Source organism: Sardina pilchardus, chromosome 13 (assembly GCF_963854185.1).
Source record: "Sardina pilchardus chromosome 13, fSarPil1.1, whole genome shotgun sequence".
Taxonomy (NCBI): domain Eukaryota; kingdom Metazoa; phylum Chordata; class Actinopteri; order Clupeiformes; family Clupeidae; genus Sardina; species Sardina pilchardus.
Genome location: NC_085006.1, coordinates 8,860,117 through 8,877,678, shown reverse-complemented (window position 1 = coordinate 8,877,678; position 17,562 = coordinate 8,860,117). Strand labels below are relative to the sequence as shown.

The 17,562-nt window shown below is 47.8% G+C and overlaps 2 protein-coding genes across 8 annotated transcripts in view; one reads left to right on the top strand and one right to left on the bottom strand.

Annotated features, from left to right (window-relative positions):
• Positions 1 to 10,529, top strand: part of tpst1 (tyrosylprotein sulfotransferase 1) — a 33,845-nt gene extending 23,316 nt beyond the window's left edge. For 4 of the 5 annotated variants that reach the window (XM_062551835.1, XM_062551833.1, XM_062551834.1 and 1 more), the window contains exons 4-6: positions 8,427 to 8,477; positions 9,365 to 9,440; positions 9,713 to 10,529. In XM_062551835.1, the coding sequence (XP_062407819.1) occupies positions 8,427 to 8,477; positions 9,365 to 9,400 (87 nt within the window). In that variant the 3' untranslated portion in view covers positions 9,401 to 9,440; positions 9,713 to 10,529. The remainder of the gene's footprint in view (positions 1 to 8,426; positions 8,478 to 9,364; positions 9,441 to 9,712) is intronic. The other variant, XM_062551837.1, reaches the window with a different exon arrangement.
• Positions 10,530 to 10,988: 459 nt separating this feature from the next.
• The window catches only part of sgsm2 (small G protein signaling modulator 2), a 46,086-nt gene continuing 39,512 nt past the window's right edge, over positions 10,989 to 17,562 (bottom strand). For all 3 annotated transcript variants that reach the window (XM_062551830.1, XM_062551831.1, XM_062551832.1), the window contains 7 exons: positions 16,487 to 16,867; positions 16,090 to 16,214; positions 15,887 to 15,969; positions 15,313 to 15,425; positions 14,890 to 14,986; positions 14,360 to 14,527; positions 10,989 to 14,121 (listed from right to left, as the gene is read on the bottom strand). In XM_062551830.1, coding sequence (XP_062407814.1) covers positions 14,033 to 14,121; positions 14,360 to 14,527; positions 14,890 to 14,986; positions 15,313 to 15,425; positions 15,887 to 15,969; positions 16,090 to 16,214; positions 16,487 to 16,867 — 1,056 coding nt within the window. In that variant the 3' untranslated portion in view covers positions 10,989 to 14,032. The remainder of the gene's footprint in view (positions 14,122 to 14,359; positions 14,528 to 14,889; positions 14,987 to 15,312; positions 15,426 to 15,886; positions 15,970 to 16,089; positions 16,215 to 16,486; positions 16,868 to 17,562) is intronic.

The following is a 17,562-nucleotide window of genomic DNA, read 5'->3' as shown; positions in this document are numbered from 1 at the left end:
GACTGCAGTCTGAAACAGGTTGCCCTGGTAACAGGACTCGACGGCGAGCCTTGCCGGTGGAGCTGCCGCCGCTCCAACACAGTGGTGGCTGTGTTCCCCGAGCGAGCATGTCCACGCAGGCTCCGAGCAGAGCTGGCCAGCGGAGTGCAGACAATTCCTAATGCCTTTCCCAGCTGCTATGTCTTGCAAACTCTCCCTCCCCTCCTCCTCCTCCTCCACCCCCCACTCACTCAACCCCTTGTTCTTCTCAGAGCTGTTTTCCCTCGCAGTCGGGGAGTCGGAACTAGCTTCCTGGCAAGAGCCACACTCTCACAAGAAAAGCAGATTCAGAGAGGAGAGGACATGTATGACGTCTGAATGGTTTTCGTGTGTGTGTGTGTGTGAGTATGTTTGTCACATTTAGTCATGACTTTCAGATACACTTTGAAATGAAATGGCATTTAGATGTGCACATGGCCTAGCGTGGGCTGTTTGTAGTTGCGGCGCGGGTCACAGTGTGACATCAAAGTAGGTGAAGGCCATATGGCCAAAACAAAACAAAAGCAAAGCTAGCAGAACTCACAGCAGAGTGTGGCGGCGGCGGCGTCAGTGTTTTTCTCCACCGTTGCCTTCTCTGCAAGCCACCCTGACACGCTTTGCACTGTTCTGAAACCAGATGTGGCTTTCTGCTTCTCAGGCAAACCCCACAAATATTTACTCGTTGTTTTCTCATTTTTCGTACGAAGATGCTATACTCTCTGTCAGTGTGTTTAGATTCAGAGAATAAACTCCTAGATGGGGTCCAGGGCCCGCTGAGCTTCGGAGCTGATGGTTTGTGTTGTACCTGGAAGTTTGAGGAAGGAACTGCTTGGGTCGTTACACCACTTGCCTGGGGTGATGTTTCTCAAAGAGAGTCCATAAAACCCAAAATTCCCCTTTTTAAACTAAAAGTTCCTGTCCACGTTTGGAGGTCTTCCTTGTTGAACACCATACTTGTCTGTCTAACTCCGTTATCTGGTGAAGAAATTTCACGTTGTGAAATACCTCCAACCTAGATACCCCTGTTGTGATGGCCATTTTCTTAAGCAAATGGCTTATCAGCTTCCCTAAGCCGTGCCTGTATTTTCCTTTAAGGACTAGACCAGATGGTGTTTCACCTGATGGACCACTTGAGTGAATGATTGCTCTCAGAGAGTAATGAGGCTTTGTGAAGGTGCTGAACACGGTGTAGAAAAAGGAAGGTTAATCGTCAGTGTTTCCCTCTACAAACGGCTTAGCAGTTTGACCTAAACCCTGTCGCTTTATTTAACACAGACAGAGGGATGGATAAGAGGCTGGGATCAGGTCAGAGCTGATATTTGACCCCTCTTTGTCCAGTCCTTGTCCAATGGGTTTTTATTCTTTCCATGGATCAAGACGGGGAAGCAAAGGTTAAATCAACTCCACTGAAGGATTGTAGTGATACAGTGTATAGAGATGAAGCATAATGGATGAGCTAGGTTTCTAAGCTTAACCATTAACTTGGGTCTGTGAGTGGCCACTTAATCAAGCACTGATTGTATGGATTAGGTGATCCATTCAATTACCAAGTAGTGTAATTGCTATGAGAAGTGAGTGTTTCCCCTGATTGGTACTAAGCTTTTGTGATTGATGTGATTTCCTTGACATGCGGTAAGGTAGACACGCCATCCTCTGTGCTGTCTTTACTCGTTCTTCATAAGCCATACTGTAGGCTCCTCTGTTGTGCGGGTTGTTTGTGGAGCTGGCGGGAGGGAGTCAGGTGGCAGCGGTTGGGGTTCTTATGGCCCATCTAGTGTGCCTGCTAACAGTAGAGGTGTGAACGCGCCCTGTTTATAGAGATGAGTCACGCCGGCCGCTTTGGGCTTCACACGCGCACAGGAAAGCACCACTGCCTGGGACCCTGTGATCAAACACCTCTCTCCACATGACAAGGGAGAACAGTGCAGCAGCTTGACGAAGCATTGATTTATCCAAACTAAGTTTTTAAAAACCTGCATAGTGTGTGTGTGTGTGGGTGTGTGTGTTTTCACTGTTACGCAAACCCGTCAGGTCAGTGATGGTCAGCTGCTTTTATTATTTGCGTTATATGCGCGCTGTAAATGAATGAGTTCTGGATTGGCTCCAAACCCACAATCGATGCCTATTAAGTGGCTTTGCAGCTCCACTGCTCCTCTGGAGAAATTGATATTGGGATCAATAGCGCCTTGGTCCCAGTGATGGAGCTGGGAAGTTGGAATGTGTAATTGGATGTCAAACCGTGCGGGTTAGGTGTTCATGGCAGGAGGCTTTTTTTGAGCGCGCTCATTAACTGGCTGCACTGTGATTTGTAGCTGGCATGGATCTGCCAGAGGAGACGTTTCCTCCTTGAAGGTATTTTTAAAAAAGGGAACGAGAAACAGCAGCCTTTTATCACTACTGCAGGCAGGAACCTGCTTATGAAGCTGGCTATGGTGGTCGGCCAACCCATAAATCATCCAATTCTCAATTTACAGGTCAAAAGCCGGCGAAAAGAAAATAATACAACTCATAAAATGGATTTCTTATAGTTTCTTTCATCCCAGGCATCATATCTTTTTAGATATCATAATCCTCCTTCATGTCTTTGATCTCTCTCATTACGAGTTTTCTTTTCCTCGTTATGCCTTCCTTGTCATCTTCTCTCTGGCGCCCTGTAATGAACACACGTATGTTTCTACCTCCCATGCACATCGATCCTTGTCCATAGATAGGCTACCTCTAGGCTTACAGCTCCCAGCTTCTGTGTTTGAACTCCGACCCCCTTGCCTGCACGATTAGGCATGCGGTGTCCCTGTCAGGTTCAGGGGTCGTAGTCTTGGAGACAGAGGAGGGGGGGGGGGCAGGGGGGATGGGAAGGGGGCGTAGGGTGGGGGGTGGCGATCTGCTTCCTGCCCCCAGTTGCAGTCATGGCCTCATTTATCGGCCAGCACCGCCCTCTCTGACCTGACCTCCTCCCACTCACTGTGCCCGCCAGTCCGCCCACACTCGCCAGGCATAATTCAATATCACATGTGCAGTAACACACCTCACCTCGCCTAAGCAGGATTTAATATCACACATAACACACCTCACCTCGCCTAAGCAGGATTTAATATCACACATAACACACCTCACCTCGCCTAAGCAGAATTTACAGTAATATCACACATAACAAACATCACCTCGCCTAAACATGCAGTAATATCACACATAACACACCTCACATTGCTGATCGCTAAGCAGGATTTAACATCACACATAGCAAAGCTCACCTCGCCTAAGCATGATATAATATCACACACAATAAATCTTGCTAAGGCAATTCGTTTTATATATCACATACTTACTGACAATATTCATGCTTAAAGGGTGTTATGTGTATTAACAACCACATATAACAACCCTCACTCTCGCGTGATTTATTATCCAACATTACACCCTTCAAACTCTCTAGATGATAACGATAACCTCACACAGACACACACTGTTATGTCAGACAAGTGCTTGTTGTAATTACAGGTATCTGTTGGCTCCTAATGACTAAGATTAAGTAAACGGCTCGGGTGTGATTGAGGGCCCCCGTGCTGTGTGGAGATCCATGTTAGCATTAAGCAGAGACAGGTTTGGAGTAAATGGGCACAGTTGGAGGGGCCCGCTCCTGATGGTGCTGTGTGTGTGTGTGTGCGGCTTCCGTGTCATCTGTGTAAATAACCTCAGGCCAGATATAGAGAGTGTGTGTGTACGTGTGTGTGTGTATGTATAAAAGGCCGTATGGTAAAGGGCGTGCTCAGAAAAGAGGGAAGGAATCCAGGATAAAAGACAACAAAGCAGAGACTGTGTTTGCATGAGAGGGAGGAAGGGATTTAGAGTGCAAGAGAGGGAGGGAGAAAGAGAGAGGGGGAGAGAGAGAGAAGGAGAGAAAGAGAGGGAAAGAGAGGGAAAGAGAGAGAGCTGAAACGATCTCTCCTGCGGGAAGCAGTCAGCTTTTCCATATGAGCTCAGGAGAGCTGTCTCACTGCCTCACAAGAACTTTGGTGTGTGTGTGTGTGTGTGTGTGTGTGTGTGTGTGTGTGTGTGTGTGTGTGTGTGTGTGTGTGTGTGTGTGTGTGTGTGTGTGTGTGTGTGTGTGTGTGTGTGTGTGTGTGTGTGTGTGTGTGTGTGTGTGTGTGTGTGTGTGTGTGTGTGTGTGTGTGTGTGTTAGATGGAATGTATATGGTAATATGAGTGTTTGTGTGTTCATACTGTGTTTATGTAGTGTGTTTGTGTCTGTCTGTGCTTGATTATGCGTGCAGTGGCATGTTGGTGTGTGTTTGCACATTTGTGCTTGTGTGTCTGTCTTGTGGTATGGCTTGTCTGTTTGTTTATTTCTTCGTGTGTGTGTGTGTGTGTGTGTGTGTGTGTCTGTGCATGTGTGTGTAAAGATTCAGCTTTCCAAGTGACGACTCGGCAGCTATGCAAAGCGTCAGTGAGGGTTTGCCTTGGCAGAGTTGGCCAGGCGTCCCGGATGTGAGCTGCCAGAGGGCATCAGCCCAGTGATGGACTGGCCCACTGTGCCCTCATACCAACCTCCCACTGGCACAGAAGAAAAAAACACACTTCCTGTGCTCATTGAGACCCCTCCCCTCCATTTGATCCAACCCCTACCCAACACACACACACACACACACACACAGACACACACACACACACACACAGACACACACACATACACACACACACACAGACACACACACACACACACAGACACACAGACACACACACACACACACACACACACACACACACACAGACACACACACACACACACACACACACTTTTTCTTTGTGAGGGGTGTTGGGTTGTTCCACTCGTCAGTGGAATGTCTTAGTAATGACTGTTGTCCAAATGGCTTAGAGCAGGCGGAGTTCAGCTGGGGTCAGCTGGAGTGCTGGCAGCCCTGTTATTGTGGACTTGCTCTCCCAGGTCTCCTGATGGGATCAGGGGGACAGGAGCAGGGCTCCGCACTCTCCACACACCCACAACGGTTGGCTTGGCTGTGTTTCTTTTTTTTTCCATCGTGATTTTAGTGTTTGGAAACTGCCGCGTCTGTGTGTGTGTGTGTGTGTGTGTGTGTCTGTGTGTTTGTGTCTGATGTGTGTGTGTGTGTGTGTGTGTGTCTGTGTGTTTGTGTCTGGTGTGTGTGTGTGTGTGTATGTGTGTATGTGTGTGTGTGTGTCTGTGTATGTATGTCTGTGTATGTGTATGTGTGTGTGTAAGTATATGTGTGTGTGTGATTGAGGTGACTCCATGGAGCTGGGGTCTTATGCAGATAATTCAGTGCTGGCCGGCCTCTGTTGCATGGAGCCCCAGTGGTGTGAGAGGCTCGTGGTCTCCGCTGGACCCAGAGGAAGCGGGCTGTCCGGCCGGCCGGCAGACGAGGGGCCGAGGGACTGAGGGGCCGTCTGGCTCCCGGCCGGCCCTGCCTTTCGTCACGGAGCGCATCGCATCGCATCGATCGCTAGCATGCGAGCAACAGCGTCTGGCTGCCTCCCAGTCCCTGCACCCCCGAATCATCATTTCTACTTTCCACATACTCCACCGCTACGCCCCTCCCCTCCTTCCTCAAGCTCCCCACACCAAGCCCCCCCCCCCCCTGCTGGCCCCAATCGTAGGATTTACTGCTTTGATCATGTGAACCCGGTGTGCTGGTTCGTTTCCTCCCCCCCTGTGTTAACCGTTGCGTGTTTTCCCCGTTGTTCACGTCTGGTGTGTTACAAATAGTTTTTAGCTGTGGAACGTTTTGTGTTTTTTTTCCTGGGGTGATTATTAACAGTGTCAGGCTGCCGGTGATCTCATAGTGGAACAGCGCCCGAGGGAGACGGCCTGTTGCATGCGTGCATGCCTCCTCCAGTTGGAACTCCTCGCACGTGTGTAAATCCCCCTCACCGGCGATGACTGCGAGGAAGCCAGCCAACAAACAAGCCTGTCCACCAGCCTCCACCCCTCTTCCATACCCCACACAACCACTCCTCCACCCCCTGCCATACCCCACACAACCACTCCTCCACCCCCTGCCATACCCCACACAACCACTCCTCCACCCCTGCTATACCCCACACAACCACTCCTCCACCCCCTGCCATACCCCACACAACCACTCCTCCACCCTCCAGGCCGCCACGCCAGCCACCCCCCACCCAACTACGTAGTCCGTCAGTCTGCCTCTGCATGTCGGTGCCGTCTCCTATTACCAGTGAAACTCTATCTCTTTCTCTCTGCAAATATTCTGTTGGCTGCTGCCACTGTCCTAATGTACACTCCCCTAAGACATGTTACAGCAGAATTATTGCTCTTGCATAATGCTCTTGAAGTATGCTAATATAGTACAGTTATGATACTGTAATCCTGTGATATACAGTGTGACTATATAGTGTAATTGTATAGAACCTACATATGACTTTGTTTACTGTTACATGAGCTTGGGTCTACACTTGAACCCCCCCTACACTCAGTCGTGGACTACACACAGCATGTGGGCAGCCCTAACCCCCCCCCCCCCCCCCCACCCCAGCTTGAGAGGCCTCAGGGCCAGGGCCCCGTGTTTACCCTGCAGTAGTCCCACAGCACACATACATACACACACACACACAAACACACATACACACACACTGTCAGCACTCATGAATCAGACAGCAAAACAGAGGGCTGGCAGGAGACAGGGCACTGGGGGGCTTGGGGGTGAGGCTGAGGTGAGGCTGAGGTGAGGCAGAGGTGAGGCTGAGGTGAGGCTGAGGGGTATTGAGCTCTGTAGGGGTCTGATGGGTTTACTGTAGGAGGGCTCTAGCCATGCACTGACAGACACGACTAGTGTGTGAGGAAGAGCAGCCAGGCCACCAGTCTCCAGGTTCTCAGGGATCGCTTTGGTCTTGATGGTCAGCGGTTGGCATAGGGGTCTCTCTCTGTCTCGGCACTGAACCCACACGATCACCTCTCCTCCTCGTCCGCCTCCTCTCCCTCTCCTCCTCCTGCTCCGATTGTTCCTTCAGGGCTCTCACAACACAAGGCGGTTTCATCCGGTTCGCGGCGGCGGCGCTCGTTCCCTTTAAGAGTCGGGCTGTGTGCAGCTCCCTGGTGTGGCTGGGCCTGCCGCTGTTGTGCGTCTGTGTGTGCAGAAGGGAAGGCAGGCAGGCGGGGAGGAGGGAGGAGAGAGATGGAGCAGGCTGGGTCTGTAGCCATCGAATCACTGCCAGCAGGCAAGCTTAGACACAAGTGTCTGCAAATGATGGATTCACCTGGAAGGATGCGTCTGCTCTTGGTGGCCTGTCTTCCAACTTCATCCCCAAAAGACACACACAGACACACATAGACACACATAGACACACACAGACACACATAGACACACATAGACACACACAGACACACACAGACACACACAGACACACACAGACACACACAGACACACACAGACACACACACACACACACACACAAACAGTGTTGTGTGCAAACAAAAACACGTATTGCTCCAGACAGACAGAAGACAGACAGACAAATACACACACACACACACACACAAATGTGCAAACAAATACACACAATATTGCTTCAGACACATCCCTTGGTTTTCCGTCCCACACAGATAGGCAGCGAGGCCAGGAAATGAGATCAGCTTGACTCATCCTAATTGGACATCAGGCCTCCTCCTCGGCTCCCGCGGATCTCCGCAGACGCTGACCGTAGCCGGCGTGCTGGCCCGCGCACATGTCAACACTGACCTCGGAGCAGCCATCCCACTCTCTCTCTCTCTCTCCCTCTCTCCCTCTCTCTGTCTGTCTGTCTGTCTCTCTGTCTCTCTGTCTCTGTCTCGCTTGCTTTCATCCCTGAGCTTTGGCTGCCCTGAACCATGAGAAAGTGTTGGGTATGAGTGAGACAGAGACTTGGACGGACATTATGGGAATTGACACCGTATCCGCCTATGGGGGAGCCAGTGAGAGAGGGAGAGAGTGACAGAGGGAGAGAAGGAGGGAGAGAAAGAGGGAGAGAAAGAGAGAGGGAAGGCACGTCTCCCACAGACAAAAATGCACTCTGTGAACTGCCTGACATACAGTAACAGAGATTTCACAAGAGGCCTTGAGAATTCGCTGTGCGATGAATTCCAAGTTGGCCGCCCTACGTAAGGCTGCCTTCAGCCACACTTTGTGCCGGGTAGATGGTCAGATCGGCTTATTGATCAAACAGCTCTCATTTCATTCAGTTTATGGGATCAGTTTAGAGCTGCAGCATAGTTGCATTCCAGGGAAACAATGAATCATACTTTTTTATTTTTTTAAAGACGGAAGAATTTATGTCAAGGACTTTGATGCCAGTCTTGGACCCAGCCAGGATGAAGTTGTGCTCAGAACGGACGTGTGTTTGTATTGGCTTCTAAAACCAGTCCTTTGTTTTTCCAGGTCTTTAAGGGTGAATTTCAGCTACCTGATTTTCTAAAAGAACAGTCACAGGTATGGTAGCTACTCTGCCTGTTGTTCTTTTTGTTTTTTGTCCTAAACAAATCTCAGTTGATTTAGTTTTTTTTTTTTGTCTGTTCACTCTCATTATGATCGCTTGTAGGTCTGTTTCTCCTCTCTTTGTTTTTCTTTGTGCGTCGATAGCAATTCTGCTGATTAATGCCTTTTTTTGTCTTGCAATCTCCTCCAGTCCTCTGATCTCATCTGTTGCCTTACGTCCATGTTTTGGAATGCATCCGCTCGCATTAGCGGTTTAGCTCTCTGGAGTCCGTTTCTGACATTTTTCACCCCACCATGAGTTGATCCCTCACGCCTCTCCCCTCTGTCCGACAGCGCTACACTGCCCTCTGCTGACTGTTGTAGGTAGTGCACCTCTAACTCTAGATGAGAACTTGGAACTCGAGGCTCTTTTGCTCCAAAACTTTATAGATGCATTTTAAGAGGCAACACCCAGAGTGACTCACCCCGTGGCATCTCTGAGGTTTTAGAAGACGCTGCTGTGTTGAGGAACCAGTGCGTTTGTGGATCTTGACGGAGATCTGCAGACGTGGTTCCTCAAAGTGAAAAAAAAACGTCTGTGTTGCTTGAGACCTTGCAGTGACATGTCTGATTGACCATTTGGGAGATGTTCCTGCTAGACAGGTGACTCACGGGTCCCTTACTTGCATAAAAGTTTTGAGGTTGAAGTGCTGTTCCACTAATAGTGCTTCTCTCCGTAAAACTAATGTAGCAAGGCACTCTGACAATCATTCTCATTGTCTCTGAAATTTGCCTGTGTCCTTTTGGTCCTTCGTTGATTGATTCAGTCGACCTGAACGCCTCTCTTTGTGTTTCGAAAACACTGACAGGATTCTCCCTTCTCTCTTTCTGTCTGTCTCCAGCTCCAGAAATCTCCAGAGAAGCCCAATCCCAGTTAGGGAAGGATGGAGACCAGGAGGATCCAACACACCCATTGAGGTGAGGCTGGAGAAGACTATTATAAACTGTAATATCAATAGTCTAGACATTGTATGCCGTTTACAATTAGAGATGCAAAGTGATCTAGTGACAAAAAAAGTAGTAGACTTTGTATCTGAAGATATCATAGTGTTAATCTGTAACGGGGGTTATCTGAGAGATCTGAGTGCTTCAGGGTGTCTGGACTCTGTTAACATGTCGAGATTATAACTTCCCATGATCTGTATCCATTAGCTGGGCTTAACAGAACGTGCTTCTCTGTCTGTCCGCAGGGCACAGCTGGGCCTATAGCAGCCAGACGGATGTGGGCATCTGTCACTCTCACCACGCTGGGACTATTATGAATGGCTATAGACACACACACACACACACACACACCCCCACACACACAGAGACTCTCTCTTTGACGCATACACACAAACACACATAATCATGCAGTGCATTTTAGAGCATCTTAGAGCAAAGTATATTCATGAACAGACACTTGTGTAGACACACACACACACACACACACACACACACTCCCACACAGATGGCCATGGACCAGCCTGCACCACTTTATGGAGAACTTGTTTGGCCTTTGATGTTGTACTGTAACATATGTGGCCTAAGAATGTCATTGCTGTTTATTTTTCTCATCACACAGTACTCATTGGAATTTTTCTCCTTCGCTACATAAACCTGTGATTCTGTTATAAGAAGAAACAGTGAACTTCAATTGCAAAAAGAAGTATTTATGAACGAGTTCAAAAAGTTAGCTTTTAAAAGATGCAATATCTATTTTAATGTTTGATTTTTTTCCCCCATGCCTTTGTATTGTGCAATTCCTTGGGTACTTGCGTATACGCATCACCAATTCGAGGTGTTGATCATGTGAAGCCGAACAGCATTTTGTAAACCTGTACTTACCATGGAGTGGTCTTTTTGTATATGGAGAGCCGTAATAAATGAATTGTCAGTGTTGAAGGCAGGTTGCCCTCCCCATCTGCTCCATACATCAAGCTACGCTAACGTCAAAGTGACAAAAAAATGATTGTGGTAGGTCTATGCATAGAAAAATTAAATTATTTTGAACTTCTTCAAAAAAAATCTCTTCAGATGCCATGCTAAACATGTAAAGTGAAAGAAAAAAAAACAGTCCATGCTATGCTCCGTATTTTAAGTGACTTTACCCCCCCCCCCTTCAAAAAAAAAATCTGACACCTCTGAGTTAAGCTGATTGTGGATGATCTCGGATGTCTCATTAGTGGAGCGGATGAACGAGGGGAGAGCGCTGCTGGAGTCCAAGATGCCTTTTAGCCACTGAACCAAGACTGGACCACAGACACAACCGTCTGCCTGAGACGGAGCTCGTGTGGAGTTTGAAATGAGAAGGACCCGTCTACACTCTACAGCACACTCCACTTTTGTCACCGTGTGTCATGTAAACGTGACATGACTTTCGTTCAGAGAAGGAGGACGCCTCCAGCAGGAAGGAAAGATCTTCAAGAAGAGACTGAACTGTTTCAACCACATCAGTGGTGTTAAGAATGTAAAGATTTGTTTTTTTTGTTAAGGAGCAACCTTTTTAATACATTACATTCAAGATAAATGATACATCCTTTACAATACATACTTCATCATTCAAATGTTGGTGTCCAAAATAAAACGGTTTCAAATGCAGAGAATCCAGTGCACAACATTAATTAAGGAACACATAACAGTCAACATGTAACAAAGCTTTCCCCACATTCAAATTGTACAAGTCTCCAGTTTTACAGGGTTCTTAGAAGCACATTTTGTCCAAAACCAACGTAAAAAATAGAATTTAAAATACATTTTTGTCATCATTGTCCTCTTAGAAACCCAGGGCTTTCCTCAAGTATGTACAGTGTTGTGGTAAACGTGGAGTGTAACTAAAGGGTGTAAATCAATGTGTTTCACAGTAGAAATTAAGAGCGTGAGGGTCAACAACAGTCTTCAAGGTATGGTTGAGATTGCTCGTCTGCACTAAAGAAAGGGTGATGTCGGTTCAGGCTTTGGTACTTGAGCTTTTGTCAGTAAAATCTCTTTGTGGGCACTGGTGTCCCTCTGAAACTGAACTTGGAACTTAAAGAACCGAGAAATGGTGCTGGGAAAATGGGGCATGCATTCCCATGGGAACCTCTGCTTTAGTTCCCACATGAGAAGCATCAACCGCCAAACACACAGAATTGGACCCTTTACACAACTTGAAGTCCTGAAGGATCACCTGGGTGACAAATGCCATGCTGCAGGATTCTGGGAAGACTATTCGGCAAGTTAGATCACAGATGTAGGTCTTTCCAGATGTGACAAGCCAATATAGTGGATATGTTCATTTCCTTCCTTTCTCAGAAAACAATAAAGAGCTGTGACTGACGTGATTATATGTACTGCACCACCAGTTCGAAAACACCCTTCTTCCAGTTTTTATTGAGACTACACAGTTCAGTGCCTCAATGTAGCCTACTCTGAAATTAAAGTACGGAACAAAACATATTCAGAGATAAAAAGGTGAGCATGTTCTGTTAACACAATTTAATCTCAATTCTGATGCATCAAGGTAGCCATAGTTTGCAGATACAACAGCGGAACACATTAGTGGCATTGTTTCTACAATGGGAATGAAAAATCGGTCAGGAAGCAGCACTATTGAAAACACTCACAAATGTGTCGTTTTCACCCACCTAACACCAGATCACTGCGTCTGGTTCTTTTCCAAGGAAGTTCTGGCATGGAGGTGTTCTGGGTCATTATCTTACAGTAGAACAAATTTCCTAACTGTAAGCCAGGGGATCCTGTATGATGCTGCACAATGTTGCTCTTTTGATTAAATTGAAATAGAAATGGAAAAAGGGGCTGTTCTAAAACTTTTGACAGTGCGATTACATACAGTATAAATAAAACAACTGAAAGATCATTAAATCATCCATATTCTGTGCTATATAACTTCCCTCCATTTTAATTGTGGCTTGCAATTCTTGCCAAGAGCTGCAATTTACTGAAACCAGCTGGTTGCGTGTATAGATTCTATAAACTACCAGAGATTGTGTGTGTGTATGTGTGTGTGTGTGTGTGTGTGTGTGTACTGTATCTATGAGAAGCACTGGGGACATCTCATTGCACTAAACTGAACCCCTTTGGGCAACCGCATGGGACAGCCTCCTGGTGCAGCTCCCCTCGTGGCCCCTTAGCCATGGGTCTCCGTGGGGGTCACCCCGACGTCCTGGAGTAAAAGGAAGCTGTGCGGCCAGGACAAGCACCTCCACCTGCCGTCCCTTCCTAGCAGGCTTCACCGGAGCGAGCCTGGCCGCAGAGTCAAAGTGCAAATAGTGTCACGGGAAATAAAAATGCAGCAAAGGCATCATCATCAACTCATAGTGCTGTATATAAGTGACTGGGCATTAATGGCAGTGAAAGGATTTGTGGATTACAATAACAAGGGCAAGAAAACAACATTTTTGTTTTTTCTTTTGTTAAGAAAAGCGACTGGTAAAGTTTTGCGCGCTTGTTGTGTGGAATACAAATACTATGACAAAAAAAGTCATCATCATGTTGGCACAGTCTTTTTGGTCACAAACGGACAGTCTCGTTTTCTTCGTGGCTTTACGGAGCTAGTCGAGTCTGGGATGGCGACGACGTCCACACACACCCGGTGGTCCGCCGGCAGCTGTAACATGGGCACTGTAACATCACTACACAGTTAGCATGGCTGCTGTTTGCAGCGCGCAACTACACGACCTAGCTCCGCCGAACGTCTGCAAGACCGTCCATGTTTTTTTTTTTCTTTCTGAGTGTTCAGAATCACGGACAGGCATAATACTTGTGATTCATACCGAGGGGCTGGGGGGGTGGGGGGGTGGGGAGGAACAGTCACTGGCTTGCTCATAAGAACTCTGTGATGGCCTTCATATTAGGCATACTAGTCATTACAAAATGTCTTAGTGATCTAAAAACCACCTGATAGCTGTGGCATGAGTATGGGTGTATGGATGCGTGTGTGTGAGTGTGTGTGTGTGTGTTTGTGCATGTGTTTGTGCGTGTGTGTGTGTGTGTGTGTGTGTGTGTGTGTGTGTGTGTGTGTGTGTGTGCACGTGCGTGTGTTTTGTCTATGTGTTTGCACACTGCTGCTGGAGGTGTGGATAGCTTCAAAACGTCAGTCACAGTGTGATCAAGCATCACAAGCATGCAGACGACTCAACGGTCTGACACCACGGCATTCTGTGACAGGCAATAGATATCAAGACTGGAAGTACTGTGGGAGAGGGGGGGTCCACTCTCTGGAATGCCCCCCCCCCGCTCTCCCCTACCTGTTCCTGGGCAGGTTAGGAGAGCAGCTCTGGTCCCAGTGTCTCTGAACCATGGAGAGAGAGAGGGAGAGAGAGAGAAACACACACACCAGTGTTAACACTCTTTGTGGGAGAGGGGCGAGACAGGTGGGGAGGACAAGAGAGGGACACTGTCTGAGGTTCGCTATCGGCAGAGGCATCGAGGTGGTCAGCCGTCTCTCCCTCCAGCCTCCTCTCCTCTCCTCTCCTCTCCTCTCCGTTTGTTTTTTTCGGTCTTCTTGTTTCTTCTCGTCCTCTCTTAGGTCACTTGTTGTCGATGAGGGTCTGAACCTTGTGCACCAGCTCCCGGGCAATCTGAAGGATCTGCTGAACGTCATGACGCTCGGCCATTTCTGAAAGGCACACAAAACAAGGAGTAGATAGATTCATATATATAAATAGATATATAGATAGATAGATAGATAGATTGATAGATGGGGTCAATATAATTAATTAGACTTGTACACCAATATACTGTACATACTGTACATGTTTAATTCACTAAATGAAATGAACTCAACAGAACATACAGTACTATGGGCTGCTAACTCCTGCTGTAATGATTTCCCCCCTCCCCTGCCCTCCCCTCACCATTGAAGAACTTGATGATGTCTGTGAAGTCCATGTTGTTGTCCAGGATGATGTCCCGGTACACCTCCACCAAGGCCAGCGCGATGAACAGGACAAAGTGCCTGGAGGAGATCCGGGGAGCCACCCAGATCACCTCCCAGAATGCGAAGACGTCCTCGTACAGAAGCTCTGTACACACACACACACACACACACACACACACACACACACAGACACACACACACACACACACATACATGCACACACACACACACACACACACACACACACACACACACACACATACAATGCACAAACACGCACAAACACGCACACACATGCACACACACGCACACACACATATACACACAGGGTTCGTTATTTGTCTCAAGAAAAGCATACTTTAAGTGTATTTATCTCTCCATGCAATGCATATAAGTAAACATTGCTGTTTTTAAGGTGTGTCTTTCAACTGTGGTATACTTCCAAGTGTGTATGAAGGCCACACAGTGTAGCCCAGTAGAGCGCCTGTATCTAGGGCAGTACCTTACCTCTTTTGAAGTCCAGCAGGAACCAGCGGTAGCAGAAGTAGAAGTGGGTGTAGTCTCCATTCTGGTGCATGAGCTCAAACAGCTCAGAGTCCAGGATCTAAGATAAAGAGGCAGAGCAGAAGGTTCAGCACAGATCTCCACAGAGGTTATGCAACACACACACACATGCATACACACATACACACACACACACAGGGACAGGCGCGCACACACACACACACACACAGACAGACACACGCATATACACACACACACACACACACACACAGACGCGAGCGCACACACACACACACACACACAAACACACACACACACACACACTCAATCACTCACTCACTCACACACAACACACAGCAACTATAGTCGATCTTCCGCTCAATCTCCACGACAGAGCGCCGAGTGTTTGGAGGGATCAGCGCTCACCTGGATCAAGGACCTCATGTTGGCGAAGTGTGTGTCCATCGCTCTGCCGCCATTAGGGAAGTTCTGACTCATCCTCTTCATTAACTGGGTAAAGCAGCTGTAAGCCAGGCACTCTATCACCGAGGAGGAGAGGGGAGGGAGAACGAGAGAGATGGAGAGAGAGAGAGAGGGAGAAAGAGATGGAGAGAGAGAGAGAGAGTGTGGGGATGAGAAGTGAGAAAAGAAGTCAGGATCTAAAGGATGTGTGGTCTTAAGAAGAGTCATAAGGTGCTGGTGACTCATCCTGCACCACTGAGAGCTGAAACACATCAACGTCACACATGGACTCCACACAGCATCAGCTGGACTTCCATTTGTTCTTTAGATATCCACTGTGATGATGGATATACTGTATAGAGTCGTGGCTAAAGAAGTGCCATTTCACAAAAATACCCCTCAATATGAGAACCAGCTCATTTATTTTAGAGACTATAATATAGATATACTGTATAGATTTTTTTACAGTACAAAGCTGATTTATTTATACCCCACTAACAGAAGAGGCTCAGTAGATAGAGAAAGATAGTATACTTACCATCATCTAAGATAACCATTAAAGGAGCCAGCAGGTCACACATGCCTTGGACATAGCCCATCTCCAAATGCTCCCACACATAACTGGCAATCACAAAACAACACACATAAGGACATTTAACAGGCTCTAGACTAGAGAACTAATGAGGTTCTACAGAAAAGTTCTAAAGGTGAGGGGTAGTAGGGCACAGAGTAGATCCGGACCTGCACATGATGTTGCGCAGCTTTTCCAGGTTGCTGGTTGTGAAATAGTGGTAGTTGCGGTCACAGCGCTGGACGTCTTTGTCGATTCTGTGAAGGTTCAGTGCCACTGTGTCCAGCAGCTCAATCTGCATAGGAGGCACACAATTCTCAATGTGACATGTTTATACGATATACGTATACTACGTATACACTCTCACATATACTGTACTCTCACAGTACAGTGTACAAAGTACAGTGTATACAGTAGGCTAAGTACAGTTTACTGCACCTTTCTGCACTGAACTGAAAAGTGATTTAAACTCCACCTTGTCCTACCAAACCGTCTCATCTTCTAGTGAAAAGTGACAGAAAAACCGACGCTGGATGTGGTGATTGTGCCGGCCCATTTTCCTCGTACCGTGTAAGAGGAGAAGGACGGTGGGATGGAGGCGCCGCTCTCCGGTTTGTCCGCGGGCGTGCCGCCGAGCCGGTCCTCGCCGGTCAGCGAGTCCTGGCGGCTGGGCAGCTCCTGGGACGCCTGCGACTGGGACTCCTCGCTGGGCTCGTCCTCCATGCTCTGGCCGTCCTCGATGCTGGACAGGATCTGCGAGTGGCCCGAGGCCACCGAGTAGTTCCTGGAGGACGGCAGGCCCGAGTCCGGGGAGTCGAACTCCACCAGGGGCCTCTCGTCCAGCGCCAGGGCCGCGGGGGTGACCACCGTGGTCAGGGTCGTCGTGCTGTCGCTCCCCCCGGGGGTGTCCTGGCTGCTCGGGTCGGGCTCGTCCACAGACATGAACACCTGGGGCACCGCCGACAAACACGGAGAGAGACGGGGGGAGAGAGAGAGAGATACAGCCAGACTGAGAAAGGGAAGGAGTGAAGAGAGAAAGGAGGTATTCCACCACGGGCGTAGGTTTGCATGGTCCCCACTCCCCACCAATATATTGGGAGGATAAAATTGTCCCTACCAATATTTTAGCGAACTCATTGGTATTATGTTTGTTGTGAAAACGTAGCCTATCAATTCTCATAAAGTGTACATCATTTGAGTGTATGAATAGGAATAGTTTGACTTTGAACTGCGTTGGAGAACGTTTACAATGTGAAAATGCACCAACAGCATGTTACATACAAAGGTGATTTTGGGGTCCTCTCACATGCAGCAGATCTATTTGAACATTACGCTAGTCCACTGACTTGGGAGCGCATCTTGAGCTCTAGTTCTAGCTGGCTTGCCATTGTTGATAACTGTTATCTCCTTTTTAACGTTTAAAATTAAGACATGAAGGCAAGACAAGGCTAGAGGAGATTTCTGAGTTCTCCAGTTCCCACTACTGACCATTTATGGACGAGAATATAAAGAGTGGTCTTTGCCTTTTCTGTAGTGGAATTGGTGAGTCTTGAAGTCTTCAATAATTTATTTGTCTTAAACTAAGCATTTACATGAAGCATGTGATATGCCGACTGAAACGCATTCGACTCAGACAGCTGGCT